This window comes from Aspergillus aculeatus (genome assembly GCF_001890905.1).
Source record: "Aspergillus aculeatus ATCC 16872 unplaced genomic scaffold ASPACscaffold_3, whole genome shotgun sequence".
NCBI classification, from domain to species: domain Eukaryota; kingdom Fungi; phylum Ascomycota; class Eurotiomycetes; order Eurotiales; family Aspergillaceae; genus Aspergillus; species Aspergillus aculeatus.
Window position 1 is genome coordinate 537,120 of NW_017962978.1, and position 25,023 is coordinate 562,142.

The 25,023-nt window shown below is 52.4% G+C and overlaps 9 protein-coding genes across 9 annotated transcripts; 5 read left to right on the forward strand and 4 right to left on the reverse strand.

Moving 5' to 3' along the window:
- Positions 1-332: 332 nt before the first annotated feature.
- Positions 333-4,617, reverse strand: ASPACDRAFT_50261 (uncharacterized protein; the record flags this gene model as incomplete). The annotated part of the gene is made up of 7 exons (XM_020202331.1): positions 333-1,322; positions 1,485-1,610; positions 1,672-1,747; positions 2,461-2,516; positions 2,567-3,351; positions 3,400-3,694; positions 3,748-4,617. 7 exons carry the CDS (start codon positions 4,615-4,617, stop codon positions 333-335), a joined length of 3,198 nt encoding a protein of 1,065 aa, XP_020059087.1.
- Positions 4,618-5,466: 849 nt separating this feature from the next.
- Positions 5,467-5,996, forward strand: ASPACDRAFT_57740 (Eukaryotic translation initiation factor eIF-5A; the record flags this gene model as incomplete). The annotated part of the gene is made up of 3 exons (XM_020203279.1): positions 5,467-5,682; positions 5,734-5,866; positions 5,926-5,996. The coding sequence occupies 3 exons, from the start codon at positions 5,467-5,469 to the stop codon at positions 5,994-5,996; spliced, it is 420 nt and encodes a 139-aa protein (XP_020059088.1).
- A 542-nt stretch (positions 5,997-6,538) lies between these two features.
- ASPACDRAFT_75862 (TFIIB-type zinc finger domain-containing protein) lies at positions 6,539-8,968 on the forward strand. The gene is made up of 8 exons (XM_020204568.1): positions 6,539-6,705; positions 6,820-6,910; positions 6,976-7,085; positions 7,173-7,417; positions 7,479-7,584; positions 7,642-7,780; positions 7,832-8,218; positions 8,275-8,968. The coding sequence occupies exons 1-8, from the start codon at positions 6,601-6,603 to the stop codon at positions 8,691-8,693; spliced, it is 1,602 nt and encodes a 533-aa protein (XP_020059089.1). The 5' UTR covers positions 6,539-6,600; the 3' UTR covers positions 8,694-8,968.
- A 197-nt stretch (positions 8,969-9,165) lies between these two features.
- Positions 9,166-10,365, forward strand: ASPACDRAFT_57742 (ubiquitin-60S ribosomal protein L40; the record flags this gene model as incomplete). Its single annotated transcript, XM_020203280.1, has 5 exons — positions 9,166-9,244; positions 9,333-9,339; positions 9,527-9,707; positions 10,071-10,181; positions 10,279-10,365. 5 exons carry the CDS (start codon positions 9,166-9,168, stop codon positions 10,363-10,365), a joined length of 465 nt encoding a protein of 154 aa, XP_020059090.1.
- Positions 10,366-10,890: 525 nt separating this feature from the next.
- ASPACDRAFT_50262 (Yip1 family protein) lies at positions 10,891-12,054 on the reverse strand (the record flags this gene model as incomplete). The annotated part of the gene is made up of 4 exons (XM_020202332.1): positions 10,891-10,972; positions 11,072-11,801; positions 11,871-11,922; positions 12,010-12,054. The coding sequence occupies 4 exons, from the start codon at positions 12,052-12,054 to the stop codon at positions 10,891-10,893; spliced, it is 909 nt and encodes a 302-aa protein (XP_020059091.1).
- Positions 12,055-12,390: 336 nt separating this feature from the next.
- Positions 12,391-13,983, reverse strand: ASPACDRAFT_75864 (uncharacterized protein). The gene is made up of 3 exons (XM_020204569.1): positions 13,621-13,983; positions 13,432-13,563; positions 12,391-13,379 (listed from the first exon to the last, which is right to left on the reverse strand). Exons 1-3 carry the CDS (start codon positions 13,874-13,876, stop codon positions 12,493-12,495), a joined length of 1,275 nt encoding a protein of 424 aa, XP_020059092.1. The 5' UTR covers positions 13,877-13,983; the 3' UTR covers positions 12,391-12,492.
- A 939-nt stretch (positions 13,984-14,922) lies between these two features.
- On the forward strand, positions 14,923-19,460 carry thtA. The gene is made up of 5 exons (XM_020195688.1): positions 14,923-15,908; positions 15,959-16,073; positions 16,137-17,697; positions 17,754-17,926; positions 17,977-19,460. The coding sequence occupies exons 1-5, from the start codon at positions 15,343-15,345 to the stop codon at positions 19,411-19,413; spliced, it is 3,852 nt and encodes a 1,283-aa protein (XP_020059093.1). The 5' UTR covers positions 14,923-15,342; the 3' UTR covers positions 19,414-19,460.
- A 218-nt stretch (positions 19,461-19,678) lies between these two features.
- On the forward strand, positions 19,679-23,823 carry ASPACDRAFT_75867 (putative mitochondrial translation initiation factor IF-2). Its single transcript, XM_020204570.1, has 4 exons — positions 19,679-19,727; positions 19,987-20,497; positions 20,595-23,077; positions 23,135-23,823. The coding sequence occupies exons 2-4, from the start codon at positions 20,027-20,029 to the stop codon at positions 23,376-23,378; spliced, it is 3,198 nt and encodes a 1,065-aa protein (XP_020059094.1). The 5' UTR covers positions 19,679-19,727; positions 19,987-20,026; the 3' UTR covers positions 23,379-23,823.
- Positions 23,824-24,034: 211 nt separating this feature from the next.
- ASPACDRAFT_113021 (rhodanese-like domain-containing protein) lies at positions 24,035-24,928 on the reverse strand (the record flags this gene model as incomplete). Its single annotated transcript, XM_020195689.1, has 2 exons — positions 24,567-24,928; positions 24,035-24,502 (listed from the first exon to the last, which is right to left on the reverse strand). Coding segments are annotated over exons 1-2 (683 nt in total), but the record flags the coding sequence as incomplete, so codon positions are not given.
- Between the last annotated feature and the right edge of the window lie 95 nt (positions 24,929-25,023).

A 25,023-nucleotide genomic window follows, 5' to 3' on the forward strand; every position in this document is an offset into this window, starting at 1 on the left:
TTCCACCACGAAAGTCTTGACGTCAGCTGCGATGGCGAACCCACCCAAGCGAAGCGACCCCAGCTTAAGCTTGCTGAATAAGGTTGTGGGGAGGGAATGCCGCTCTTTGACAGGAGACCCGATTCGATGGTTGGTTTGGGTCTTCCAGAAAATACCGAGCACTAAGTGAGATAATGAATAATAAATGAGGAATAAGCATGGCTGAGACTTAATTGCCAATTCCTTCCTCAGGCTAACCCGCTTATTCTTCCATCGCTTGCTGTACCACTTGAATTTATATATCTACAACTGGTTTCTTTGCATTATATTTACATGTACTGTACTTGATCGCCCTAGTAAAGCATCTCCTTCACCATCTTACCAATGGCCAAACTGCTGGTCAATCCGGGGCTCTCAATGCCCAACAGATTGATAAAACCCGGGAACCCCTCCTCTTCGCGAATCTCGAAGTCCTGCCAGACCTTCGATGAGCCGAAGGAGGAACCGCTGGTCTTACTCAACTTGGGCCGGATTCCACAGTACGACACGCTGATCGCGTTGACATCCACATTCGGCAAGTACTTTTTGATCAGAGGCAGCGCCGGCTCGAGCCGGGCTGGGTTGGGCGCCAGGTCCTCCGGGCTATCCACCCACTCGGAGTCGGGGCCGAACCGGATCTGGCCGCCCATGTCGAGCGTCAGATGGATGCCCAAGCCGGCCTGCGCCTTCGTCACGGCGGGGTACACCAGCACGGAGGTCTTGGGGAACGAGGCCGCGTACGAGAGATAGGTGCCCTTGGCATAGTGCATCGTGCGGTGGCGCTCGGCGGGCAGCAGCATGTTGCTGACCGCGCACGCGCCGAGCCCGGCGCTGTTGACCACCGTCTCCGCCGTGATGGCCGTCTCCGCCCCGTCGGCCGACACCGCCGTGATCTCGTAGCCCTGCCCGGGGCCCAGGTGCCGCAGCCCCGTCACCCGCGTCAGAAACGCGCAGTCGCCGCCGCGGTGCTCCAGGTCCCCCTGCAGGTATGTGATCAGGCTGTGGCTGTCGAAGATGCCCGTTGTCGGGCTCTCGAGCACGCCCGCCAGCGCCCGCACCTCGGGCTCCCGGCGCTCCTGCTCCTCCCGGCTCAGAAACCGCGTGGGCACCCCGATCCGCTGCGCGTGCTCGTGCATCCGCTCCAACGACTCCCGTTCCACCGCGTCCTGCGCCACCAACCATTTCCCCGTGTTGCGATACGGGAGCCTCTGCCGTTGCAGCAGGTCGTAGAGCATCTCCTTCCCCTGAATACACAGTCGGGCCTTGAGCGTGTCGCTGCCGTAGTATAGTCCTGCATGGATGACCTAGTCCTTGTTAGCTCCGCGGAATATCACTATCCCCTCAAATTCCCAGCCCAAATCCCCCTTCAATTGTTCCTTCCTTTCAAAGTATACAACGCGCCAGCACGCATAACCAATCTCGAACCGCAAAGAACCCAGATATGAATCAGTGTTTGAGTCTCTCACCTCGGAATTCCGACTACTTGTCTCCGTCCCAGGCGCATCATGCCGTTCCAGCAAGATCGTTGACGTCCCCTCGCGACCGGCTAATTCGCGCGCCACGGCGAGTCCAACTACTCCACCCCCTATGACCTTTCGAAGAAGACATGTATGAGCCTCCCAGTCCACAAAAAAATGGTGTGTTTTGACTTACCGCATGAGTGACGTCGGCTCGGGCAGCGGCCGTACTGGAGAAGCCGCGCCGGCGAACGAGAGGGAGGGGAAGGCTTCTGGGGAGGAACCGGGGAGTGCTTCTCGTGGCCATGGCAGATTGTTAGCAACTGCGCTGGGACGATGAGGAGGCTTTAAAGTCAAAGCATCTGAAGTAAGGATTGGGCAGGATACGAAGGTGACAGTTGGTGCGCCGGGATGACTTGCCCCCTCGGGGTCGGCCCAGGGGTCCGATTTAGGCATCTGGTAACCCACTCGCTGCTGCAGCAGCCCGCCGCGGCGATAAGTAGATAAGGATGTGGCTGGGCTCGGGGATGCTAGACAACACAGGGCGGAAGGAAACAAGAGATCTTGGGGAATTGTGGAAGGTGAAGCTCGGGTTGAATTATGATGCAGCTGCAAGCCATTGAAGAACTAATGCAGACTGCTTTTTCGTCATGACAGTGTAGAAGTGTAAAAACCCTTCTTGGAGTCAGTGACTCCGAAATAGGAAGGTATCTTATTGGCCCGCGGCCTCCCCGGCCTGGCCTCAGGCATGACTAGAACAATTGCAGTGCAACCTGAAATGGTTTTATGGTACGGGAAATAGTAGTAGTGTCTCCTGGAGTCTATGACACGCTCAAGATTATACATATAAGGACCAATCGATGTACACCAGAAAATAAGATAAATGCAACAAAGGATACGATCGGTTTCTGATCAAGACCGCTTCCCCACGTTCTTCAGCATCTCGTCCAAATGCTGGCTGAAGTCAGTAGGAGCTCGGAACTACCTTTGAATGAGATGACATACCTGTTTTTGCTCAACCGCTAATTTACCTTGGGTATCCTATTTCTCGGTCAGCATAGTCACCCCTCGAAGAAATGAAGGTTCCTTACACTAATTATAGCCAGAACAAGCGAGTAATTGTTGTAAAGGAATCTCTCCCGTCTCTTCGCATCACCGCCAATACGGCTGAGCTTCGTCAGAAGGTTGTCAAACTCAGCTGTCAAGCGCTTCAAGCTGTTGGCAACGGGTTCATCATCTCCTGCATCACTGCTGAGAACCAAGATCCCATGCAACAGCTGGCCAAACCGCTGCGTGAGGAAATGAGGCGCCGACGACTTATTCAGATCGTCACCCCCGGCCAGGGACAGGGCGGATACCGCACTACGACCCGTGTTCGCGGCCACTCGTTTCAATGATTCGCACTGGGTGTCCATAATGACCTGGAATCTTGGCCATAACTGCATGTTCACTCCGTTGATATAGGAGTCGGCAACGGGGACCTTGCGACGCTGCAGCTCAAAAGCGGCGTGTTGATTCAATCGAACGCAGATCAAGACCCCTAACGCGTCCGTCGTGTGTTCGATCAGCTGTTTTGTCAGGGCTTGCCCCAGACCAAAGACTGGTTCGAAAATCTCGACCGCCTTGCGCGAAATTTGTTGGAAGGTCAATGTCGAGAACATCTCGGTCATGAACGAGTATTCGGCAGACACATTATCCACAACAGCAAGATTGAAATTGCGGAATGGCACTTCAAGGCCATGGAAGGAGTTGTCTTCCTCTGCTAGATAAGAAGAAATGGCAATCTGAGCACCAGTCCGCAGAATATCTACCCTCCTTCCTAGGGAGAACGGGTCGTGTGCCGCAGACCCTGCGCGACTGCCGGCAACAGCAGAGCCTAGGACTGTCAGTAATGTATCAACATACGATGTCTCGTTCGACTTACCTGTTTTGTGAGCGGACGGGTCTCCTCCCAGAACCTCGTTCCGGTCACTGGGGTAAATCTTGATTGACTCAAGCGCTTGACGATACCGCGTGAAGTGCGACAAATAGTACCATCGCATAGTGTTGATATAAGCTTGCGTGATTTGCCCCGTAAGTGCTGGGTGGGCCCGGGAGATATAGCTGTATAGATCTTTGAATTTCACCAACCGCTGCTGTTGCAGGATCTGAGCATTGATGTTGGGAGACCGTAGCGCTCTAATTTGGGACACCAGATAGTCCCTGATTCTCTCCACTGCCTATGGAAAAGGTCAACCTCAGCGTATAACATGTGCACAAGGGCAATACTGACCTTGTTCTTGATATCAGTGAGAAGCGGCCGCACGTCCTCGACGGATTTTGTGCTGCTCGAGCCCGATACTTTAGCCTCAATGCTTGCCGACCGAGTTTCCATCTCATTGAGCGCCTTGACCCAGTTCTCATCGATCGGTCCCTCTGCAATCAACTTCACTGTTTTGGGAGAGAGACTGATCTCCTCCACAGCAGGCCCAAGGAGCTGTTCAACATTGCGTCGGTTTTCCAGCATTGCAGTTAACTGGACTGAGCGAGTCTGCAGGGTCTCTATCTCTGCCGAAACAGTCCCGAGTTCATTCTGGAAATCGTTCAAATAAGTCTCCATCGAACTCGAGACTTCGTCACAACTGGTAATAGCCGAATGTAGATCCTGAAACTTGTTCTGTTCTCTTTCGAATTGCTGAACGGTCTGGGCACCAACATCAGTGCTGATAATTCGTCTGGGTTCATCCTTCTTGGAGACAAAATCCTCCAGGCTCAGCCCTTGGAAGTCAACGTCCTCCACGAGTTCCGATGGCTTCAAGTCGAAGTCGACATCAGAAGACGAGTCCCGGTAGGCATTCTGCTTCCCAAGAATGCCATTCAGAACACCGAGCGGGTCAGCAACATCGGATGGGCGGAATCTTGCAGCGATTTGTCTCAGCGGCGATCTGTCACCACGTGCGGTTGCGGGAAGGGAGGTGGTCGAATCACTGGGAGTCAGGAGGACGGATAAGGAGGAAGTTTGTCGACTGGACCCAGGACGGTAGTTTTGTATGTTAGGCGATAAGCGGGAGGATGTTCTTCGGGGAGGAAGAGGGGAATTGCTGCGACTGTCAACCTGGGGGCCCGAGGGGGTCGAATGGCCAGCAATGCGGTCTAGCCACATCGTAGAAGGCCGGCACGGAGAAGGGTGCGGATACCGGACAGCTTCCCGGACCTCATTGAGGGAGGGGGGGAGAGGGGGAAGATGGATCAAAGGGAGGAAGGTTCCCCAAGAGGTAGAATTGACTTGACGATGATGTGAGAGAAAACAATGGATGCTAACCAGCACCTGGTGAGAAGGAGAGAAGAGAAACCAATGTCCAAAGTGGTGGGGAGTTGCAAGCACAGCACCACCGGGGAAGTATACGGAGACCAGCACAACTTAGCTTAAGATAAGCCCAGGGCGAGATGCTACGGTGACCCACAGCAACCACGGATGTGGTTTCTCCGACTCTAGCCCCAAAGCAGACTAGCGACCACAAAACCCCGCCACAACAAGTGCCTTTTTTTCGCAGTCCATTTGTCGATTTCTTTTCGCCTGTTCCCCCTCTCTGCCTTCCATCCATTTTTCTCTCCTTCTCCTCCTCACTCCTCAGCGTCCTTTTTCCTTCCACTCTCTCTCTTCAGGTTTTCCTTGCATATACCTTCAAATCCATCACCATGTCTGACGAGGTACGTTATGCCCGCATTACTATGCTCTAATTACCGACACCCAATCCGGCATCTTCCATTACTGCATTACTGCAACTGCTGGGCTTCTGGGCTTCTGGAAGCCTTGCTTGCATCGTGCACCCCTTTCACACCCCCACCTATATGTTCATTTGTTCCTGCAGGCAATGCATGATATCTTCCGTCTCTCGATTATACATGGTCGCCGTCATGTCTATCATTGATCTATCACTGACTGACCGCTGTTCTACAGCACCACGAGACCTTCGAGTCCGCCGATGCCGGCGCCTCGACCACCTACCCCATGCAGTGCTCTGCTCTGCGCAAGAACGGTCACGTTGTCATCAAGGGTCGCCCCTGCAAGATCGTCGACATGTCCACCTCCAAGACTGGCAAGCACGGTCACGCCAAGGTCCACCTTGTCGCCCTTGACATCTTCACCGGCAAGAAGTACGAGGATCTGTCTCCCTCCACCCACAACATGGACGTCCCCAACGTCTACCGCAAGGAATACCAGCTCGTGAGTGATACAACGTGATACGGAACAAGATAGTCACTAACACCTCCACAGCTTGACGTCACTGACGACGGCTTCCTTTCCCTGATGGATGAGGATGGAAGCACCAAGGATGATGTCAAGCTCCCCGATGGTGAGATTGGTGACAAGATCGAGCGCATGTTCAGAGAGGAGGAGAAGGACTGCAGTAAGTGGAAATCCTATTATGTGATCATTATCAACCCCGCATCTAACCATACCCTACAGACGTCACTGTCCTCACCTCCATGGGTGAGCAGTGCTGCATGGATGTCAAGGAGGCTCCCCAGGGCAAATAAACGCCTTAATCGTGTTCACGGATCTTGTGACTGCCCTGTCAGCTTTTCTGTGCTCCAAAATGGCCTTGCTGTCTTCGCCCATGTGTCAGGTCGGATAAGACACATGGTCACGTTACGACATAATCTGCTTCAATATAAACTTGGGTATGTGAGCCAGTGGCGCTAGTCACGCTCACTTGGCAGCATAAATCGTGCTCTGTCAGAGGAACAGCTCTTGAAATCAGCACCGTCACGATAGTTTTACGAATAAAAAACCTATTATTGTTCCAACCAGGATTCGCGCTGTAGTTGTAGCATCCACATGTCTTCGTAATCACGTCCGTAGTCACTTTGGAGTGATTTGTAATCATAATCTTTGGTTTGACCAGGTTTCGGCGAAAGAACATGGCCTTAAATTGCCAATCCTAAAAGACTATAAAGTGTTGTGGATACTGGCTATGTCACGGGTTGATGTACATTGTATGGTTGCGACAGGGGGGAAAATTTTTGATCAGTACGGGAAATTCATCTTACCATTCGACATTGACCCGTCCGTACCCTAGGGACTCAGGTCCTCACTTTTTCATCTCCTCTGCGACCACAAGAATGAAGAGTACTGCCCTGGATGGAGTACATCACACGAGGGGTCTGTGGACAGGAAGGGTGCCGTGAAACGCGGTATTACCTTGACAATGGCCTCTGGTTTTGTAGGCGGGGTCATCAGCAAGAGGTATGAGATGATCATGACTTGCTTTCACAACCCCCCACCTTTAGGCACACTGCTGTTGCCGATCAGACCACCACGCCATCATCCTCTAGAAAACTGACGTTATTATGCCTATAGGGGCGACAAGTGGAAGCGGATGCAGATGATTTTGGTACTCAAGGTCGAACGAGTCGCATAAAGAAAGCGGCGGTCGAAAAGGCCCAAAGGAGTAAGCATTCGCAGACGCCCGCGGCGACGGTGGACCTCAAGTCATGCATCACTAACATCAGGCAGCTTACCGGGGTCGTCAGGCAACTCGTCTGTTTCTGCAAGTCTATCAATTGATTCTCTGGAAACAATCTTACACCTTGGTCCAGAGCCGCGGCTTTCCGCCAGAGTTTGAGGTACGCCTGCAGTGCACGCTTTACCTTTCCCAATCCGGAAATACCCGTGTTCACCGTCTGTATGCGACTAACCGGGTCAACACATAGAATGTGATTCGAGACCTTTGGGCGCTCCATCTGGATACCTTCGCGGACCAGATCAACGAACTGTCAGAGCTGGATGATGAACCGCGATTCTTCAGCTCCCAGCCTGCTTCCAGCTTTGATGAACCTCCAGAGGCGAAGCTCGGTACCACGCAGACGAAATGGCCTCGACTTATTGATAGTGTGGCCCTGTGCTATATTGCCGCGCTGCTAATGAGGCTTCCTGTGAGCATTGAGGATTTTCATGGGTATTTCCACCCTGACGGCTCGTTTCGTTATCGTTCATACACTGACCTGAGCTCGATATAGGATGGCCATACGGGGAGAGATGCCCTTTATCAGAATCATCAAAGATATTCCCCGCGAGATGCGCGATAGACTCCCTCCGCAATTTATCGCCATTCTTGAAACTACGGTAAGTCCTGGCTGTCATCACGAACGGAGTGTTGTTTATGTCCTGACCGTGAGGTAGAAATTGATTCAGGCCGAGCATCTTCATGGAGCCGTGGCAGATCTCCTTTCGTACTATCACCATCGCTTCGACATGCAATTTCCGCCTTTGAACTGGCCCTTCTTGCTGCATAGATACATTAAAAGGCTTGCGCTGCCGAGTGAGTGGGACCTTGCTAGCATGTCACATTGCATCCTAACCGTGTGTCTAGTCGACATCTATCCCGCCGTCAAAAGGCTACAACACCTGCTGGGTTTCTCTTTCGCATACCCCACGGGTACAAATGGCAGAAGAAGACCACTTCAATTGCCGGAAGTACAAGTGGTTGTCCTGATTGTCATTTGTACCAAGCTTCTATTCCCTTTCGACGACTACAACAGATACCCTCTTTCTTCGAAAGAACCTTCTGTTCAGGTCATCGACTGGATGCTTTGGGCACAGAACCAACGGATTTTTGACCGTGAAAGGACCTCTGGCGGTAGGCTGGGCAAGGGGAATGAGATCTCAGTGACCGAAAAAGACATATTGAGCATGACCCCGTCCCAGATGGATGAGTATATGGATTGGTACGAGAGCTCCTGGCTCGACCACAGCAAAGGTAACACAATCCTTAAACTGCTTTACTTTAGGGCGTCTAGACTGACTTTGACCTAGCACAAAATCCCTTGGCCAGCTTCTTCCCAGTCAGTGTCAATGCAAGTGAGAGTCAGACGGCCAAGGCTTCCGTAGAGGGGAATGATGCGGAGGCTCTGCTTTCGATGCTGCGAACATCTACGAGTCAGCTGAAAACTACCAAGGTCATCACCGGGGAGAGTATAGATACGCCCCGACCAGGCTCCGCCTACGCTCGCTACCGAACGGAGGCTGATCTTCCTGATACGGCAAGGCCTTTCTTCGAGACTACTGCCAAAGTAGCTGGAATCTCGCTCTCCACTCTTGTCAGGGCGGTGTCGCAGGCGGAACATAAGATAACCAGATGGCTGGAAGAGCACCGACGGGTCGAAGCGATCAAGGATACATTGGACACGGACTGCTCCAGAGAGACTAGCGAAATGGATGATCAGAATGTCTGAGACTGGAGACTGAGAATGATGAGATGTACATCTACAAGTGAGAATGCAGCTGCGTGGACTGTGCTTCTTTGGTGGGGATGAATACAGAATGCAGTGTGAAAGCCTCGGCCTGTCCATGTAGTTCCCAGAGAGCCAAGGCTCATATCAATGGAAAGACTACGGTCTCAATCACAAGGTCAAAAGAATTGAGGAGTAGTGGGCATGATGGCTGCAGTATTGAGGAATATCGACCAACCAGGATGCAATGTTTTAAACTGCATACCCGCAACTTTGATAAAATGAAAGCAACTACGCGTGTGCCAAATAAAGAAACCAAAGAGCTCCCTTCGATGATGTATGCATGATGGATCCGTACCGTATGGTATGGACGGACTATGGACTATGGAGACATGCGGAGGGGCGCCCCGAGCGGAACGGACTGCCCTAAACCCTGATCACGTGCGGAGCCCGTCCACCTCTTGCTAAGCGAGAAATGGTGAAATTGACATCGCCTCTTCCGACCGACCCCATTCAGCGAGATCGTCAGCCAGCAACAACGAAAACCGCAGCCAGTACGTATAGCACTATCATGATGAAGAGGGATATATTCAAGTCTGGAAATCGCAAAACTAACATGCTGTTTTTTCCGCGCTCGTACAGTGCAGATGTAGGTCTTCCCCAAAGCAAAAGTCTTGAACCCGTTCCGAATACTTCCCAATGCCATACAACGCCATCCAATCTCGAAGAAAAAAAGAAGACACCGGAAACACTTTCAGAAGATGATATGATGGAGGAAATACCAGAAGGGGAAGATATCAAGTCGCTGACCAGTGGTTCTTCTTCGAATCTTATAGTTTCGTCAAGACCCTCACGGGTAAGACCATTACCCTCGACGTCGAGTCGAGCGACACCATCGACAACGTCAAGACCAAGATCCAGGATAAGGAGGGCATCCCCCCGGATCAGCAGCGTCTCATCTTCGCTGGTAAGCAGCTCGAGGATGGCCGCACCCTGAGCGACTACAACATCCAGAAGGTATGAGCGACTCTTCCTCCGAAATATGATTCTTTTTCGCACATCGGTTCGGACGTTCAATGTTCGCTGCGCTTGGGTCTTGGGTTTGTCTTCGGAATGGAAAGTTGTTCTGGGTTATTTGGTATGGAAAGCTACGGTCGCCTTTCGTCAATTCTTGGTTACGAAAATCCTGGCTGGTTGATGATGGTGCGACTGCTTGTGTCGGATCCTTGATAGCCGCGTGCGCCTTGACAAACCATCATCTTTGAAGGATTATCACTTTCGGAAACCATACCCAGCGCTGCGAACTACGAATGGTCCCGATCAACATGTGCAATCAAGAAGAAGGAAGTCCCGCAAGCTAACGCAATTTTCGTCGAATAGGAGTCCACCCTCCACCTCGTCCTCCGTCTCCGTGGTGGTATCATCGAGCCCTCCCTCAAGGCCCTCGCCTCCAAGTACAACTGCGAGAAGTCCATCTGCCGCAAGTGCTACGTACGTTCCCACCCATTCCCTTCAGGATCAACCTCCCAGCGCCTACCTCTACCTTGTCCACGCAACCGACCAATCTTGTCTGACATCTCCCAACTAGGCTCGTCTCCCTCCCCGTGCCACCAACTGCCGCAAGAAGAAGTGCGGTCACACCAACCAGCTCCGCCCCAAGAAGAAGCTCAAGTAAACGATTCTCCTGTTACGGTTTTTCTGCGTTGCTGGAGGGAGGAAAGCGCTGCTGGGGTTGTTACGACCGGATTGCAACGTAGGGTATTACACGGCGTTGGAATGATAAAACATTATGGCCGAAGTCAAATGTCCATAGTTGGCTGCTCGGAAGAAGTTGCAATCGAAATACAATTGTAAAATTCAAATTCCCTTTGGTCCATTTTGATTCATTGTGGAGGGACAAGTAGGAAAGATACACAGCATACACGCAGTGCGGTCGCGTCGCCTTGGGAAAATTGCAACAGAACAAAAGAGGGAAACACATCTAACATTTGTCACGGGCAGCAAGGGATTTGAAACTGTGTTTTTCAGAAAAGGAAAAAGTCATGGACCCGTGACATGGGTGCTACCTGAGCACAAGTGTCTGAACTGGGGTCTAGATGCGGGCCCTTTTCCTGCCTTCTCGATAAGATGTGACTTCCTGGGTCACTAATGACGCCCGTGTTTTCTTTTTCCGTCTTTGCTTCGCAGCCCTTCCCCAAGCCTAGAACATGAGCATTTGCGCCTTGCCATCATTGTTATCATCGCCGTCGCTCTTGTTCTTCTTCGAGACCGGGCTTCCGTGACTGTACATGCATTTTCATGTATTAGCAAGACGTTCCAATTGTATCATGGAGGACCCAAGGATTCGTAGAGAAAGAGACCTGGAAAAGGAGGGAACTCACGCAAAAAACAAGATCTTGATCGCCAAGGCAAAGCCGGCATGCAGCAGGACGACCAAGATCAGCAGGATCCTGCTGGCCTTGGCGTCGGTGGCGCTGAGCACGGGGTAAAGGTTGCGCAGGAGGAAGAAGACGGACCAGCCAAAGCCGACGCCGACGAGGGCCCAGTTCAGGGCGGTGAGGGGGCTCCAGCTGACGAGGGCGACGGCGATCCAGACGAGGTTGGAGTAGCCGTAGAGCGCCCACGACTCGACCAGGTCGGCGCTGGAGCTGCCGAACCAGCGGAGCGCGCCCCAGAGCGCGACGGGGAGGACGCCCGTGTACCCGTACACCAGGCCCGCGGCGCCGGACAGCAGCGTGAAGTCGTAGGCGAAGTGCGCGTCGTCGTTGTTGCTCAGCCATTGCGAGATCGTGCCCGTCAGGAACAAGATCACCACCACCGTCGTCGCGATCCAGAACGGCCCGTACAGGTCCGGGTTCCCCTCCAGCACGTCCAGGAAGTTGTTACGCGGGTACAACGTCGCCACGCACCGCCGCAGCACCTCGTTCGTGTCCACGTCGAAGAACTGCGCGTAGTAGTGGATCGTCCACCACGTGTGCTTCGTCGGCGTGCCCCCCGGTGACCGGTCCCGCCGGCCGCCGCTGCGCGAGGTGCTATGGTCGCCTCCGCTGCCGCCTAGGAATGGGGTCGAGTCTTGTTGGATTTTGGCGGTGCGCGGGTCGTTCTCGAAGTCTGGATCAAGGGTAAGTGGTGAGTAGAGGGTTTGGAGGTTGTAAAGATCTGCTATGAAGTTTGGCTTACTCGAACGGTGGAATTCAAGGTCCTCCTGAAGGTCGGTGTGGCCGAGGTCGCCCTGTTCATTTGGTTAGAATGACATTAGCTGGGATTCCCTGGGATGATTGGCAATGTTCCCTCAGTGATGCAGTGGTGCATTGCTTACCTCGGCGTCCACGTCGACTACCACATCGTAGCCCTGGTTTGCCATCTTGAAGGGGGGGCTAGTTTATTTGGAATTGTCAATGGAAAGGTGGTTTCGTTGTGGTGGTGCAGGTTGCGGGAGTTTGTTGCAACTGAAGAGTACACATCAGCGAACGAGCGGCTCGGGCAAGCCACGCACCAGCCACCATATATGTGGAGCTTGGCTCTCCATGCCGCCCGCTGCTGAAACCACTCAGCTACGTACTCGTATCAACGTCCGCATGGACAAGATGGCGAAATGTACTTTGCAATCATGCTTGATCTTGTGCTTTGGGGGATGTCGGGCCATATAATCACTTTTATTATTTATACACTCATGTCCAAAAGTTCTATGCCAAGGGGGCAATCAGTACTGTATAGTATACAGCTCTAGATACAACCATCATAGACATTCCATCCTCCTCTAGAGATATTCGGATGAGAAGAGACGACACTATTGAGCTAGTCACAAGAAGCCGCGGTGCTGCAATGTCGATTTGAGTCGACCCAGATAGGACCAGATGGTAGTGTCGAGTCCCTTGCGTCTTATATAGATCGACATCGCCCCAATCAAGACGGTGACGGCCACCGAACCGATTGTTCTCCTGTGGTTCCACAAGAACGCAACTGCCTTTTCTCTGCCCTCCTCGTAGCGTAGCTGCCGTGTTTGCTGTCTGAAGTATTTAAGAGCTTCATCTTTGCTATGAGTAGGCACGAGTCCCCGGGATGTCTTGAGGGCGCTGCATGATGGGACCTGCTTCCAAGCCCCGAATGGCAACGATTCCGGCGGATAGTCTTTGAAAAGCCGGACGGCAGATAGGATCAACCCGTCAAGGTCTAAAGGATTGGGTAATTTTGATAGAGTGAAGTGGAGCATCTCTGGCTCTTCTTCAGGAATTTCGAGCAGTTCTTGCTTGCGAGAGAGAATGATCGCTGCGAAGAGGTATACCGACACCACAGGTTCCTCAGCTAGCAGGAAATCGAACAGGCGAGCAATGTCGCTATACTCCTGGATATCATGAGCATACAAGGTCAAAGTCGCCGCGAGGGCAAAGAAGGGTTGAATCTCGGCAAGGTGATGGCGTAATGACGAGTCGGCCAGCTCAATAATCGCCGGCAGTAGTTGTAAGTGTTTCAAGGCAGGAGAAAGTGTCGGGAGCATGTAGTCTCGAATCCGCAGGAGCGAGATCTGCGCAACAGCAGGAGCGGCCCCATGGCCGCCAAGCACAAGGTAGAGCACTTGCACGATATCATGGTACCCTTGGAAGTAGCACAGCATTGGATATTTCCGCAGAACTTGCTTAATGAGTTGAGAAAGCTCATCTTTCTTCGTCGAGATCTCCTCTTCAGAACCTATTCCAGTGATTAGTTGGCGAGGTGCTTAGTTGGTTGAGGTAAAGCATACCATCAGGGTAGTAGACGAAAGACCGATTTACATCTAGCTGGATCTGCTCCTCGTCCACATGCGGGGGCAGGTCTTCCCACCCCGTGAAGTCGTGAACAGACTCTCTTCGATCGCACTGAAGGAGAATGGGCCCTGAAAAGGTCGGATGTCAGTCACGTAAGGCAGAGTTTCGAGGTTACAGGGACTTACAAGCCACTCGTCTAATATCGTCATTTAAGAAGCCACCCTCAGAAGTTGCATAGGAAACCAGTGCGTCGAAGTCACGCAGGTCGCATGCTTGGCGGATGGCGTTCGCCTTTTCAGTTGTACGGCCCTCACTTGCCACCTCAACCGACGAGTCGGTCGTATGCAGAGATTCCTCAGTTGCTATGCTGTTCCGCTCCTTCTCGTCGACCGTGTCCGGGTCGCCCGCCAACTCGCTGATCTGGGGCTGGTGATGATCCATTATTGCCGGGGCAGGCAATGGGATGTTGTGGCCAGCCTCGTCCAGTAACTCACCGTGCCGTGCGAGGCTAAAGGTGGACAGTGATACTGTATGGAGACGAGCTCAGGAAGGAGAGACGGGGTCCGTCCGATAATGTGCTAAGGCGATTATCTATAAATCCACCTTAATGCGCACTAGGCAAGATCGGCAAATGGAGATACTTTGTATGCAGATGACGATCGAACCTCAAGTTATATCGATGAGTCGGCTTATTGTCAGTCTATGTTTGGGCAAGAAGAACCCTACAGTGCCAGCCTGATGCCATCGGGTACTGATTAAAGAAGATAGTCGGAAGAAATGTCCCAAGGAAAAAGAGACGAGTTGGTCTTGACATCCGCGGAAGTGGCTGCAAATCGAATCCCAAAGGAGATGTTTTGAAGCCTTGCAGCCTTAGGCCAAAAGGCTGCACCCGCCGACCGCCCAAAGAGGAAGTAAGGGAAGCCGCAGGCATCGAACAACTACGGAGTACCCAGTAATGATCCGCGTCAACCGTCAACCCCTCCGGCAAGTTGTGCACATCACGTCACTATCTTCGCCCTCGTCATTGATAAGGCTGGACAATAAATAGAGCCTACCATCAATCGATTGAATCAATTTGTCCTGTGTCTGTCAGTTATAGCCTTGACCTGGCCAGGAGACTGAGCGCACTCCTTCACCATGCGTGCCTGAAAGCACAGCTGCAAGTTTGGAGGTAGCGAGCGGCCTATGGCATCATACCTACCAGAACTAAACATACTTACCCGCTAGTCGATTCTCCCACAATCTGCCCGCGCTGGGATTTCGCGGTTAGCAACTGCAGCCAAAACCGCAAGGCTGACGCCCAATTCCTTAATTCTCAGACACATTGAGATTGACCGGATCACGGGATCACGGCTTGGGCGACACTCAACAATATTAGGAGACACTGATATCGTTCCTGTTATCAGCGCGCAGCAAGTGGTGTCTGCAGACCCTTGCATTGTAGGTTTTCTTTCCCCCCACAAAGAACATGTGTTGATCTGTTTCAGAATTAGCTCACGGATCAGTTAGAACATATTATTCCTCCTTTGCATGACGGCTATTCATGTTTCTGCAGATCGTTTCTTCCAGCTACATTTGCGGAGAGACCTCGCGCTCGCTGTCCACTCAGTCTTCGGCTTTTGCTCTACTCGTTTTCGGAGTGGCATGTGGTTCCTGAACTGTCTTGAGCATGGTTAAGGCAGGACCGCACGAGCCGTAGTGTCATCAATCCTGGGATCTCTCAAAGTCTCCTTCATCTTTGTAAAAGAGGAATTCGAACCCGACAGGTTCTTGAGGTTATTCGCAAAGCTTGCTCAATTCACGCCACGCTACGACATCTCTAACCGCCTAGCTAGTCTTGCCAGACAGTACTTTTGCGGCGCTTGTTATCTTATCGTCCGTCGCTGCGGGCCTTTTCTACAGACTCCATGGCCCAATCGAGGATAGATCCAGGTCTAGCTCGAATAACATTTGAAAATGTCCAAGGTGGAGAACCAATGGATATCGAAGCAGATGACATCTATGCAAAACCCCAAGCTAGAGTGGGACTACTCTCGCACACTCTAGTACCAAGCCCGATTATACAGTGGATTCTACCTGCGCGTCTAAGAGGGAAGCATCAAAACGATGTCGTGTTCGTCGGTGAGAGATGCCTTCAGATCAAGGAGGCAGTGTCCGGCGTACATCTTGAGGAAGTCACAAACAAGAATGACTTTGACTCATACATCATGGCAGCCAAGGTCATCAATGTGAGCACAGAATTACCCTGGGAAGCACAGATGAAGTTGAGCGATAGTAGATCCACCATGTCAGCAGATGCAGCCATGCATAAGGACTTGCCGCCTCAAATTTTGGTACTTAGTCTCGCATCGAGAGAGCTCACGTTCCTGTACTACTGGAATGCTGGCGAACAGTTCATATACCACCATCGTCCATTGCCAAATGATGTCAGTGCCTTTGAGAGGTTCGGTCGAAACATCGCTGTAGAGCCGAGGTGAGTGTTCCCGGTCAGAAAATTGGTCATTAGACTGAGACTTTTGGCAGATCTCGAGTTGTTGCAGTCAGTGCTTCTTCGGACTATTTTGGAGTCTTCGTACTCAAGGAGCCTGCTGTCCTTCAATCACAGATGGCGCAAAACAAACTGGACCCGATAGCAGAGGTATGTGCATGACGTTTATCGGAAAAAATCTGTGGCCACTGACCCCCTCGGCTATGAATCTAGGAACGCTTCTTTCGTGTCGACGGCGATATCATCTCTATGGAGTTCTTATATCCTACCAATGAGGATGGAGATAAAATCATTTTACTTCTACTCATCGCCCAGGATCAGGTCACGTATGCTGTCTGTTATGAATGGAACGCCTATGAGTCGCTACGACAAGCAGCCCCAAAAGTGACCAGAAAAGTGCTGCCGCTTGAGGACAGGCTACCTACCATGCTCATCCCCTTGACCAAGACGTCATCATTCATTCTCGTTACTACAACCTCGATGGCTGTATACCAGAATAAACTCGATCCCCAGAGGCAACCAACTAGATACCCGCTTCCAGTTCCTGATCGTGAATCTCAGCGACAACCACTTTGGACTAGATGGGCGAGGCCTTTACGCAATTGGTTATACAACCAAAAGCACGACGACATTTATTTATGCCGGGAGGACGGCAGGGTCTTTTACTTGAGTGTCGGCAATGAGGGCGAAGTGGAGAACCAAACTCACCTAGGACAGCTTTGCTGCGATGTTGACGCTGCGTTTGATATCTTGGATATCGGATACGAGGGCGGTGATCTACTTCTTGCTGCCGGCACGACAGGAGATGGTGGGCTTTTTGTTCAGAAGGCCAGGGATCATCCAAGGTGTGTTCAACGTTTCATGAACTGGACACCAGTCACGGACTCTGCCATTGTCAAGGATGACATCGCCTCAAATTCGGGGGCTGCCAGTGATCGCTTCTTTGTTTGCTCAGCTTCTTCCTACGCGCGCGGGGCTGTGGTCGAGCTCCGTCATGGCATTGAGGCACAGAGTGGCCTAGTTGTTTCTCTAGAAGAACTCTTGAGCACGACGGACATCTGGATCATGTCAGACGGTATGAATGGAGCCATCTTCATATTGACATCCGATCCAGTTTCTTCGATGCTTTTATATTTGGCAGCTGATTTTGTGGAGGAGATATCTGCTATTGATGAAAAAGACTCAGGCCTCGACTATGGCACGCAGACTCTTGCCGCCGGATGCACTGACACAGGAGCCATCATTCAAGTGACGAATAAGGCTATTCATATTGGCGCAACCTCCGAGTTATGGTCCAGTTATCGCCACGAATATGGTCCTGAGCATCATATTGCAGTGGCTGCTGTCAATGGATCCTCGTTGCTTGTTGCTGCTGCAGTCCGAACTTCACATGATGTGCACCTTCACCTCAAAAGACTCGATTCAGGCGGCGGCCAAGCCCAACTACAGGATATTGGCCCTGCTTTGCCTATCCGCTATGACCCTGTATGTATGTCGATCGAGACACTGGGCTTCTGCACATATGTTTTCATAGGCACGGGCAATGGAAAGGTTCTGGTATACCGCGTAACAGACACTGTTTCTTTCGTGTCGGAAACAACCATTGCGGTCGGGAGCTCGGATGATATCTCGAAAGCCATCGACAGCCTTGCACTTATCAAGCCGATGAACGACACTTCATCCGATAAGTACACCATGTTGTGCGGTCTCCGAAGCGGAATTCTGGCCCCGTTCGAACTGATAATAGACAGCGAGATTGGACTGTCTCATGATGGTACGCACTCACACGTGTCATATTTAACATTCCATACTGATTTCTCATTATGGCAGCGTTCAAGCAACTGGAACCACAGCGACTAGGACACACCTCGGTGAAGGTGCAAAGCAGGGGCGACATTGCCCTACTAACTTGTGGGCACGGATTCTGGCAAATGTCATGCAGTCAAGATTCTGTGACAACTAACTATACGACCCAAAGAGTTTGGGTCACTGACCAGAACAATGTGAGTTCTTACTACTCCTGAGAGATATGAAGTACTAACCAAGATGCTAGCCTGCCTATCATCCGAACACAGTCAACAGTTTTTGTATATCTGCTGTGGGGGGTCCAGGCGCAGAGAGTCTTTTCGACACGCTCTTCTGTGTCGCTGAGGGACAGCTAATGATTTGTACTCTCGACCAGAAAGTGAAAGCTGTTCCAAGAAGGATCGACCTACCAGGAAGTGCTAGCAAACTCACATATTCGCGGCATCTGAGGAGTCTGGTGGTCGCATATAACCAGACCGAATATGATACGGATACAGATCCCATCCGACGCTACACTCGGCCATACATCGAGTTTGTGGACCCAGATTCGCAGCAATCCATGGCCAACACTTTGGAATCTCCCATTGACGAGAGCAGCCGTCCTTGGAGACCACAAGGAGTAGCGGGCGAGAAAATCAGCTGCATCCTAGAGTGGACGCCCAGGAAAGGTGATGAAGAATACCATTTCATCGTCATTGGTACTTCACGCAAGAACCAGCAGGACCGTGGCAGGGTCATTTTTCTCCAAGCATACCGTGAACCAACTAATCCGTCACGGATCGAATGCAATGTGAAGCATATCCATAAGTTTGAAGGCCCGGTTTTCTCCATCGTTCCCTACGGTGATTTCACCTTGATGGTTTCGACAGGCCATATGATAGTACCGCTAGAACCCAAGCTTTCTCAAAGCCAGGGTGTTCGAACAGCAAGATACAAAGTCCACTCGCCTGCGGTTCTCATGACGGCGCGTGAACCACATCTGTACCTAACAACATCCAGAGAATCACTCATGGTCCTCAAGGCTGGCGAGGATAAGTTGACTCTTCGTGCGCAAGACCGCCAGAAGCACGATGGCCTCTCCCACATCCATCTAGATGGAAATTCAAATCTCATCTTGACGTCCAGCAGAGGCGGTCGGGTCAGTCTTCTGACCGAGGACGGGGTTAATGAGCGCGATACCATGATGCCTGCAGCCTTGTGTGAGGCGCACCTTCCCTCGTCTGTCATAAGGCTCGGCGCAGGGGCTAGACAGTCCCCATTATCGTCTCAGTCTCCAGTGATCTATGGTACTGCTATGAATGGTACTGTCTATCGGCTCTTGCCGATCAATGAAAAAGAATGGCGTCTCCTTCGCCTGCTACAAAATCTATGTATTAGAGATCCCATCTTGTGTCCCTTTACGCCCAGAAGACAAAGACAACGCAATCCAACCAATCTGGCCGGCAACCATCCGTCTCAAATGCACATCGACGGTGATTGTTTAAGTCGCCTCTTGACGCGGGGTACTCAGGACCTCTTTCGCATGTTGCATTCCGACGATCCTTCTTCTGGGCAAACCCACAATTCAGCGGACATGATCTTCGAGCGATTCTCGGAGCTCACGCGAGATGTTCTTGGAGAGACTAGTTCTCCGGTCGAATCGGCGATAGGGTGGTTACGACGGATCCTTCAGGTCGAGTTTTAGAGAGGGGCTATTTGATCTTGTTAGATAGAGCAATATGAATATCCGATTTTATTCTTATTCTACTGTTCTTCATTGTTTGATTATTGCAGCTTGTAGTGGTTGTGTGTTAGTAGTGAACCTTGCAGAAACGGGACCAACTGGCGGGACGCCACCCGCAACAAAGGACGGGCTCGCATATCGCATAAGCCGATCCCCACCACCGCCGGGCCCAAAATTCTTAATTACCCCAAAAGGCACTTGCCTGTCCTTCCCGCTCCATCGTGTCTCCAGCCTTGGACCGACCTTATCACAATCCACTTGAGAGGTGGGAAAAGGTACGTCTTCTTCCATTCCTTTCCTTTTCTTCTGTATTCCCCTGCTCGTGTCTCTGGATTTCCCGAGATCGTACTCGCCACCCGTCATTTGCTTTTTCAGTTTTGCCATCCCGACTGCCGCAGGTTGCGGGCCGGACAGAAAGTAGCTGGCTGGCTGGATTGCTCGTGCGCGCACACCTCCGTCAGACTCTTTCGGGCAAGCAAACTGGTCGGATTTGACCTCTTGCCTCTCCCTACTAACGTGCGGTCTACATTTCAGGTTCATTTTCAACGCAACCCTCCCTATATAACCTTTCAACATGGCACCCAAGAAGAAGGGAAACAAGAGACAGGAAGAGGACTGGGAGGCCGATTTGGGCGAGTCGGCTCCCACCACCGCCTCTCCTCCTGCTGAGGATGCCGCCGCCGCTCCCGCCGAGGAGGACAGTGGCATGGGCGGTGGTCTGCTCGCCGCCCTCCGGAAGAACAAGGCCAAGAAGGGCAAGAAGGGCAAGCCCGTCAACGATTTTGTCGAGGGCGAGGATGCCGCTCAGGATACCATCGACGCGGCCAACGACTTCGCCAGCAAGCAGCCGGAGGAGGGTGGCTTCGATGATGAGGATGACGTCTTCTCCGGAAAGGCCAAGCCCAACAAGAAGGCTGCCGCTGCCGCCGCCGCCGCCGCTCCGGCGCCCAAGGATGCTGGCGATGATGGTGAGATCCGTGTGAAGTCTAAGAAGGAGAAGGAGAGGGAGAAGAAGGAGAGAGAGAAGCAGCGTAAGAAGGAACAGGTATGTCTATTCGGTTTGCTGTTGCGCAGGCGCGAGATGTGCTCTTGAGCTTCTTATGCACATGAGACTAACAGTTTCTGATTCTTTCTATTCATAGGCTGCTAAGAAGAAGACCACTACCCCCGCCGAGACCAAGGCTCAACCCACCAAGGCTGAGCCTGCGAAGGAGAAGGAGGCCGCTGCCCCTGAGCCTGCCCCTGAGCCTGCTACTGGCGGTAAGAAGAAGAAGATCCCCGCACACTTGCTTGCCATTCAGAAGCAGCAGGAGGCTCTGCGGAAACAACAGGAGGAGGAGGAGCGTTTGGCGGCTGAAGAGGCCGCTGCTGAGGAGGAGAAGCGTCGCCTCGAGGAGGAGGAAGAAAAGAAGAAGGAAGAGGCTCGTCAACGCAAGAAGGAGAAGGAAAGGGAGAAGAAGGAGCAGCTTCGCAAAGAAGGAAAGCTTCTCACCAAGGCTCAGAAGGAAGCCAAGGAGCGTAACGAGCGCCGTATGCAGCAGATGCTTGCGGCCGGTGTCGGCAAGGTTGCCGGTCTTGAGGAAGGCGGTGCTGAGAAGAAGAAGCCCGTCTACGATAACCGCAAGAAGCGCGGCCCCAAGAAGCAGGAGGATGATCTGGAAGCTGCTGCTGCGCGCGCCAAGGCTCAGCGTGAAGCCGAGGAGGAGCGCCGCAGAAAGGAAGAGGAGGAGAAGGCTAAGGCTGAAGCTAAGGCCGCCGCTGCCGCCAAGGGTGGCGATGACGAGAGTGAGGTCGAGGACTGGGAGAAGGCCGCCGAAGAGGACGATGTGAAGGACAGCTGGGACGCGCCTTCCGATGAGGAAGAAGAGAAGCCTGCCACGAACGGTGCTGAGAAGGCTGCTCCTGCCCCTGCTCAGAAGGACGAGGAGGACAGCGACGATTCCGATGAGTCCTCCGACGAGGATGATTCGGAGGATGAGCAGTCTGCGGCCCAGAAGGCAATTGCTCAGCGCAAAGCAGAGGCTGCCGAGCGCCGGAAGAAGCAGCACGAGGAAGCTTTGGCCGCTCGTTCCAAGGACAACCTTCGTTCCCCCATTTGCTGTATTCTCGGACACGTCGATACCGGTAAGACCAAGTTGCTGGATAAGATTCGTCAAACGAACGTTCAGGAGGGTGAAGCTGGTGGTATTACCCAGCAGATTGGTGCCACCTACTTCCCCGTCGATGCCCTGCGCCAGAAGACTCAGGTCGTCAACCAGGACGGCAAGTTCGAGTTCAAGATTCCCGGTCTGTTGGTCATCGATACCCCCGGTCACGAGTCTTTCTCCAACTTGCGTTCCCGTGGTTCTTCGCTCTGTAACATTGCCATTCTGGTCGTTGATATCATGCACGGTCTCGAGCCTCAGACTCTCGAGTCCATGAGATTGCTCCGTGACCGTCGCACTCCTTTCATCGTCGCTCTGAACAAGATCGATCGTCTTTACGGCTGGAAGAAGATTGACAACAATGGTTTCCAGGAGAGTTTGGCTATGCAGAGCAAGGGTGTCCAGAACGAGTTCCGTTCTCGTCTCGAGCGCACCAAGCTGCTCTTCGCTGAGCAGGGTTTCAACGCCGAGTTGTTCAGCGAGAACAAGTCGATGGCTCGCAACGTCTCTCTGGTCCCTACCTCCGCTCACACCGGTGAAGGTATTCCCGACATGCTGAAGCTGTTGACCACCTTGACCCAGGAGCGTATGACCAACTCCCTTATGTACCTGTCCGAGGTCGAGTGTACCGTTCTCGAAGTCAAGGTCATTGAGGGTCTTGGCACTACTATCGACGTTGTTCTGTCTAACGGTATTCTTCGCGAGGGTGATCGGATTGTGCTGTGCGGTCTCAATGGTCCTATATCAACGAATATTCGAGCATTGTTGACGCCTGCGCCGCTCAAGGAATTGCGTCTCAAGTCGCAGTATGTTCACAACAAGGAGGTCAAGGCTGCTCTGGGTGTCAAGATTGCTGCCAACGATCTTGAGCATGCCATTGCTGGTTCTCGTCTGATGGTCGTCGGACCCGATGACGACGAGGAAGACATCGAAGACGAGGTTATGTCTGATCTTGAGAACCTGCTCAGCAAGGTTTCCAGAGATCAGCGTGGTGTCAGCGTTCAGGCCTCCACCCTTGGTTCCCTGGAGGCCCTGCTTGAGTTCCTGCGTGTCTCCAAGATTCCGGTTGCCAACATTTCCATTGGTCCTGTCTACAAACGTGATGTCATGATGGCCGGAACGATGTTGGAGAAGGCCCGGGAGTATGCCGTCATGCTGTGCTTCGACGTCAAGGTGGACAAGGACGCGGCTGCGTACGCTGATGAAGTTGGAGTCAAGATTTTCACGGCCGATATTATCTACCATCTGTTCGATGACTTCACCAAGCACATGGCTGAGCTGCAGGAGAAGAGAAAGGAAGAGAGCAAGATGCTTGCTGTCTTCCCCTGCGTGCTCAAGACCGTGGCCGTGTTCAACAAGAAGGATCCTATCGTCATTGGTGTCGATGTGGTTGAGGGCAGTCTGCGTCTGCACACCCCTATCGCTGCGGTGAAGACCAACGCTGAGACCGGCGCGAAGGAGATTGTTAACCTTGGCAGAGTGTAAGTTTTTATGTTCTTTTGTGAATTCTGTGTTCTCGGTGACTAATATTTGCATAGTTCCTCTATTGAGCGTGACCACAAGGCCATCCCCGTTTGCAAGAAGGGTCAACCTTCCGTTGCAGTCAAGATCGAGGGTGCCAACCAGCCCATGTACGGTCGTCAGCTGGAAGAAACGGATACTTTGTACTCCCAGATTTCTCGTGTCAGTATCGACACTTTGAAGGAGTTCTACCGTTCGGACGTGACGATGGAAGAGTGGGGTCTTGTCAAGAAGCTCAAGCCTGTCTTTGACATTCCATGAGCGCCTCCACAGCTTCTCTAGTCAACCCTGGGGCTTCTCAGAGCCTAGTCAGTTACGGGTCTAGATTCGACGAGCCATAGCCACTGGTGATGGCTGTGGCTTGGGAGGCTCTCAGCCTTTACGTGCTGTGGCTCATCATATTGTGTTTTTCCTTGTTGTTTCTACTGTTGCTTAGCTTACACTCTCTTTGAGGGATATTCAACGCACGGTAGATGGTCACCTACCCAGGGATGAGTGAAGGATGGACGTTGGATTTGGGGGGGTGAAAAGAAAAGGCAGAAGGCCTTGAACGAGGAATGACTACGACTTTTTTCTTATCACCAATACAAAAGCAAGAAGATGCCTGTACATGAGACCTTTGATGTTGGAAAAAAGCTAGCCGTGGTCGATTGCTTTATCTCCTTGTTAATGAATAGCTATGGATCTAGTTCGAATTGAGTTTTTCTATCACAAGGCTTGAGGTACTGTAAAACATTTTAGTGATACGGTTTTCGCCGTATGGTCTACATTAAAAAAGAATGCTCATCCGAAATATGTTTCGTAGGTAGGAAATAGAGGGTACATAATATCCACACCATCCATCCCTAAGAACCTAATTATATATACAACAATCACCCAAACATCTCGCAATGCTCATTCTTTTCGGAATCACCTACTCCCCCCCCCCCACCGGCGCATCCCCCATTTTCTTTTCCAGAAAGAAACAAAAGAAACTAATCATCCGCCTCCCACCTCTCCACCTTTCCCCCCCGATCCGCCCAATCCAACCAACTCCCCTCATACACCCCGATCCGCGCCGCATCGTACCCGGCCTGCACCGCCAACTGCGCCGCCGCCCGCGCGCGCACCCCGGCCTTACAGTAGAACACGATCTCCGGCGCCGCCGCTCCGGCAGTGTCCGTCACGGCCAAGGACCCCTCCTCGACCCCGGGCTTGGGGAACCCGAACCGCGTCTCGAACTCGTCGGGCGTCAGGAAGAGGGCGTCCGGCTGGGAGGCGAGCGGGACGTTGACGGCCGTCGGGATGATGCCGGTCGCGTTGAGTTCGGCGGGTTCGCGGACGTCGATTAGGATGAGGGGCTTTTGCGGAGAAGATGGGTCTGTGGAGGGGAGGGAGGTTGTTATCTTTTGCGGTGGGGTTAGTTTTTGTTTGGAAGAGCGGGGGAGGGCAGGGGGTATGGTACGTTACCTCTTCAAAGTCCCATTGTTTGAATCCTTTGTCGCCTGCGGCGTTGGTGCTGTTCCTTCGGAGTTGCTGCTGCTGCTGCTGGAATTGGGGTTGCGGTTGGAGTTGGGATTGAGGGACGAGGCGGAGTATACTGCTGCTGCTGCGGCTGCTGCAGGGTCGGGTTGGGTGTTGGCGGGTTGCGCTGGCCAGGATGGAGCGCCGCGCGTTGGGGGATTGTTTGATGGCGCGAGTGAGGAGCGCGGCGGAACGGCACTGGATGGGGAGGAGGGAGGACATTGCGTCTTGTCTGTTGCTTTTGTTGCTCTTGTAAATTGCCGGGTGGGTTTGAATCTTTGAAGGCAAGAGGTAAGTTAGATGCAGTGATAAGGCCTCGCCTCGGAATGAACGCGGCGCCGCGGGTGATGTCAGGTCCGGGGTTCACCGCCTGCCTCTTGTGGTATACTGCTGCTTGTCTACA

Excerpts from the sequence above, each read along its gene's own strand:
- ASPACDRAFT_75862 (XM_020204568.1), top strand. The coding sequence starts at position 6,601 with ATGGAGTACATCACACGAGGGGTCTGTGGACAGGAAGGGTGCCGTGAA. Across the intron at positions 6,706-6,819 it reads GGCGGGGTCATCAGCAAGAG|GGGCGACAAGTGGAAGCGGA; the intron begins GTATGAGATGAT and ends TTATGCCTATAG. Across the intron at positions 7,418-7,478 it reads AGCATTGAGGATTTTCATGG|GATGGCCATACGGGGAGAGA; the intron begins GTATTTCCACCC and ends AGCTCGATATAG.
- ASPACDRAFT_75864 (XM_020204569.1), bottom strand. The coding sequence starts at position 13,876 with ATGGATCATCACCAGCCCCAGATCAGCGAGTTGGCGGGCGACCCGGAC. Across the intron at positions 13,564-13,620 it reads CGATATTAGACGAGTGGCTT|GGCCCATTCTCCTTCAGTGC; the intron begins GTAAGTCCCTGT and ends CGACCTTTTCAG. Across the intron at positions 13,380-13,431 it reads TTTCGTCTACTACCCTGATG|GTTCTGAAGAGGAGATCTCG; the intron begins GTATGCTTTACC and ends TCACTGGAATAG.
- thtA (XM_020195688.1), top strand. The coding sequence starts at position 15,343 with ATGGCCCAATCGAGGATAGATCCAGGTCTAGCTCGAATAACATTTGAA. Across the intron at positions 16,074-16,136 it reads AACTGGACCCGATAGCAGAG|GAACGCTTCTTTCGTGTCGA; the intron begins GTATGTGCATGA and ends CTATGAATCTAG. Across the intron at positions 17,927-17,976 it reads GGGTCACTGACCAGAACAAT|CCTGCCTATCATCCGAACAC; the intron begins GTGAGTTCTTAC and ends CCAAGATGCTAG.
- ASPACDRAFT_75867 (XM_020204570.1), top strand. The coding sequence starts at position 20,027 with ATGGCACCCAAGAAGAAGGGAAACAAGAGACAGGAAGAGGACTGGGAG. Across the intron at positions 20,498-20,594 it reads AGCAGCGTAAGAAGGAACAG|GCTGCTAAGAAGAAGACCAC; the intron begins GTATGTCTATTC and ends TTCTATTCATAG. Across the intron at positions 23,078-23,134 it reads ATTGTTAACCTTGGCAGAGT|TTCCTCTATTGAGCGTGACC; the intron begins GTAAGTTTTTAT and ends ATATTTGCATAG.